The sequence below is a fragment of the Scardinius erythrophthalmus genome (assembly GCF_964197995.2).
Source record: "Scardinius erythrophthalmus genome assembly, chromosome: 23".
Classification (NCBI taxonomy): Eukaryota; Metazoa; Chordata; class Actinopteri; order Cypriniformes; family Leuciscidae; genus Scardinius; species Scardinius erythrophthalmus.
In genome coordinates, this window is record NC_138243.1 from 25,546,513 (window position 1) to 25,550,123 (window position 3,611).

General features: G+C 37.2%; 1 protein-coding gene across 1 annotated transcript; it reads left to right on the top strand.

Moving 5' to 3' along the window:
- Positions 1-1,973: 1,973 nt before the first annotated feature.
- On the top strand, positions 1,974-2,966 carry LOC308684060 (trace amine-associated receptor 13c-like; the record flags this gene model as incomplete). Its single annotated transcript, XM_081355089.1, has 1 exon — positions 1,974-2,966. The coding sequence occupies one exon, from the start codon at positions 1,974-1,976 to the stop codon at positions 2,964-2,966; it is 993 nt and encodes a 330-aa protein (XP_081211215.1).
- Positions 2,967-3,611: the final 645 nt, after the last annotated feature.

Below are 3,611 nucleotides of genomic sequence, written 5' to 3' on the forward strand. Positions count from 1 at the left end.
AGGCGTTAGAGCTCATTCCACAAGAGGTATGGGCTTGGTCAAGAGAAATACCTATTGAAGATATCTGTGCGGCGGCCGGCTGGGCCTCACCGTCCACATTTATGAGGTTTTATAACCTGGAAGTTCCTGCTTTGCAAGCAAGGGTTCTTTCAATATAAAAAAGTGTTAAGCACAATCCCCCCTAAAACATAGGGGGCCGATATATATCTGGTCCTGGTTAAACTCGAACTACGGTTCTTATATACATATATTATAAAGGACTTGGCCCTTTTAGGCCCGTTCCTGGGTTCCCTATACAAAGCTCGTCATTAGACTGGCTTCTTTTAGGATTCATAACTTTACTCTTCTATGGGCCTCAGGCATCCTGTCCTGGGCTATAGTATGGAGCGAAGTTTTAAGCACGCACAGCGTTTTGAAGAGGGTTCCCATAGCGTAAACTAGCCTTACGCAATACAAGAGACCTCTCGAAAGGGAAAGTCACAGTTACTAACGTAACCTCGGTTCCCTGAGATGAGGGAACGAGTATTGCGTAACCCGCCGTGCTACTGTGCTTCGATCAAGGGATCGCTTCAGTCGATTTAAACCTGAATTCCATGGCTGAATGAGTGCTTATATAGCTATAAGCCACGCCCATTCTGGCGGGCTCTGACGTGCCAGGGTGCGAAGCGGCCCGATTGCTTTGCGCATCTGAGCCGCCTCGGTAAAGGTCTGTGCAGTTGCCGCAGCGCAGCCAATGACCGCGCTAGTTGCTCATCTATGTGTCTGCTGTGCAGCTACACTGCGTTTTAAAAGTTTTGCTTCAATATTCTCGAGAAAAGGAGTTTTCCCATAGCATAAGCTAGCCTTCCCTATCTCAGGGAAGCGAGGTTACGTTAGTAACCGAGACGTTATCTAATAATAATTTCAAGGGGCAAGTTAACGTGTAATAAAAACAGCAGAGGGCCAAACACAGATCCTTGTGGCACTCCATACTTTACTGGCATTAGATTTGATAGCTCTATGTTTAAACAAACTGAATAGTAATCAGACAATTATCTAAGAGAATGTCACAAATCTGTAGTGTTGAAAGCGGCACTAAGATCAAGTAAAACTAGCGGTGAGATGCAACCTAAGTCAGATGCTGGAAACAAGTCATTTGTAATTAACAATTACAGTCTCTGTGCTATGATGGGGCTGAAACATGAAATATTTATGCTAAAGGGAGGATAATTTTTTCCTAATTTTTTAAGCATAAACAGAAGATTTGAGATGTGTCAGTAGTGTGTCAATTCACTGGGATCTAGTTGTGATTTTTAATGAGAGGCTTTATAACCAGCAGCTTGAAGGTTAGCAGGGCATGAACTACAGATAAGGAGTTAATAATATTAAAAGACTAACAGGAAGCAACTCTTTCATTACAGTAGATTAGTGGGTATGGGGTCTAGACATGCGGTTGGTTGATGTAGTTTTGTAAGCTTTTCGTGTTCCACTGCTGTTGTCCTTAGAATACAATGTTAAATGTGTCAAAATCAACATTTATTTTTTATTTCTTAATTTTTATTATTATTTTTTGTAATGGGGCTAATGAAAATGTTGGCAGGGCAAGTAATAATCTGAACATTACCATTGATGCACATTTTTAGTTCTGTTTATCAGTTCATCATTTGTGCTGTGGATTGTGAAACATTTTGGTAAAAATAACTACAATTCTTAGTGAATGAAGAGGTTTGCTTTTGACATGTAAACATCTTACTGTGATTAAGTCTTTATTATAAGAAAAAACATTTTTGGTGCACGTAAATGTATGGTCACTGAATGCTATGAATATTTAAATAGTAGGTGGGTTTCATGTAGTATAAACAAAGCTCACATTTCATTGGATGTCCCTTTTTCTGTATATATATATTTAGGCAAGTCAGTGAAGGAAGACAGTAAGTCAAACTGACAGCTGGAGCAGGACCAGGCTACATATGAGGATGTACTCAACTGTGAAAATGTTTGACTCTAGGATTATGGAGGACAACAGGCAAAGAATACAGTATTGCTTTACAGACAACAATATTTCATGTTTCAGAGATATCAAACCTGAAGTGGAGTACGTTATTTTGTATATTTTCATTTCTTTAGCATCAGTATTCACTGTGTTTCTGAACCTGCTGGTGATCATCTCCATCTCTCACTTCAAGAAACTTCACACTCCAACCAACCTGCTCATTCTCTCTCTGGCTGTGGCCGACCTGATTGTGGGACTGATTGTTATACCTTTAATGGGCATCAGATTCATAGAATCATGCTGGTACTTTGGAGAGACATTTTGTTCTTTATTTTTATTTATTGTTTTTGTGGTTGTTTCAGCATCTCTTGGTAATTTAGTCTTTATATCTATAGATCGTTACATTGCTGTGAGTGACCCTTTGAGATACACAGTAAGGGTCACAACTGATAAAGTTGTCTGTTGCATTATTATAAACTGGCTATGTTCATGCATATATTCTGTCATTATCTTATATAACACTATGTTTTACCCAGAGACACATAACAGATGCTATGGAGACTGTACAGTTAACTTTAATTTTGGACATTTTGTCACAGATCTCATAGTCACTTTTGTTGCCCCTTCTTCTGTAATCATGTCTATATATGTGAAAATCTTCTGTGTTGCGAAGCATCAGGCCAAGGTTGTAAATTCTGTCACAGGTGTCAGCAGGTCACAAAGAAAGGCAGCAAAAACTCTGGGGATTGTCGTTGCAGTTTTCTTTATGTGTTGGATACCATACTATATTGTCATCCTTATTGAAGGAAATGAGTCTACAGAATCAGTTGAATTTAATGTAACATGCTGGATTGTGTACATGAATTCCTGTATGAATCCACTTATCTATGCACTGTTTTATAAATGGTTTAGAACATCAGCTAAACACATTGTGACTCTAAAAATATTGAAACCATCATCAGAATACTTCAGTATTTTCCCAGACGATAAATGATCAATATACTATGTATATATATGAATGTGTATATGTATATATATCTCATATATATATATACAAGAGGTGTAAAAGAGGTTTGCTTTATCTGCTATATTATTTCTTGTATCATCTTTTTTGACACTGGCGGTCTCTAGCTTCACTGAAAAAAAAACAGTTGGATTAACATAAAAAATATGTACATCGGTTGCACAGGTTTACGCAACATGATTTATACATGTTACAGCTACATAATTTATCTTTGTTTAATAAACATGATTTATATGTGTTAAAGATACATAATTTATGTTTGTTAATTAAACATGATTTATATGTGTTAAAGATTTTACGTTCCTACTGATTTTAAATACAGATCAGGTTTGGGTTTTATTTATATTAATGTGAGAAGCTTGCTTGGATGTGGTGTGTATCTGGGTAAAAAAATACCAATGCTGACATCATAGTAATATCTGAAACATGGCTTAATAAATTTATGTCAAGGAGCTTGAAACTTGAAGCTACTGTATTACTTAGTCAGTGGTTAAACAATATGAATTGCTAGCTTTAAACCTCATTGTTTCTAAAACCGTACATTCTACAGTAGTTGGTTGCTATCTCTGATGCACACAGTGACTTCACTTAATTATAAGGAGCTTGTTCTCCTGG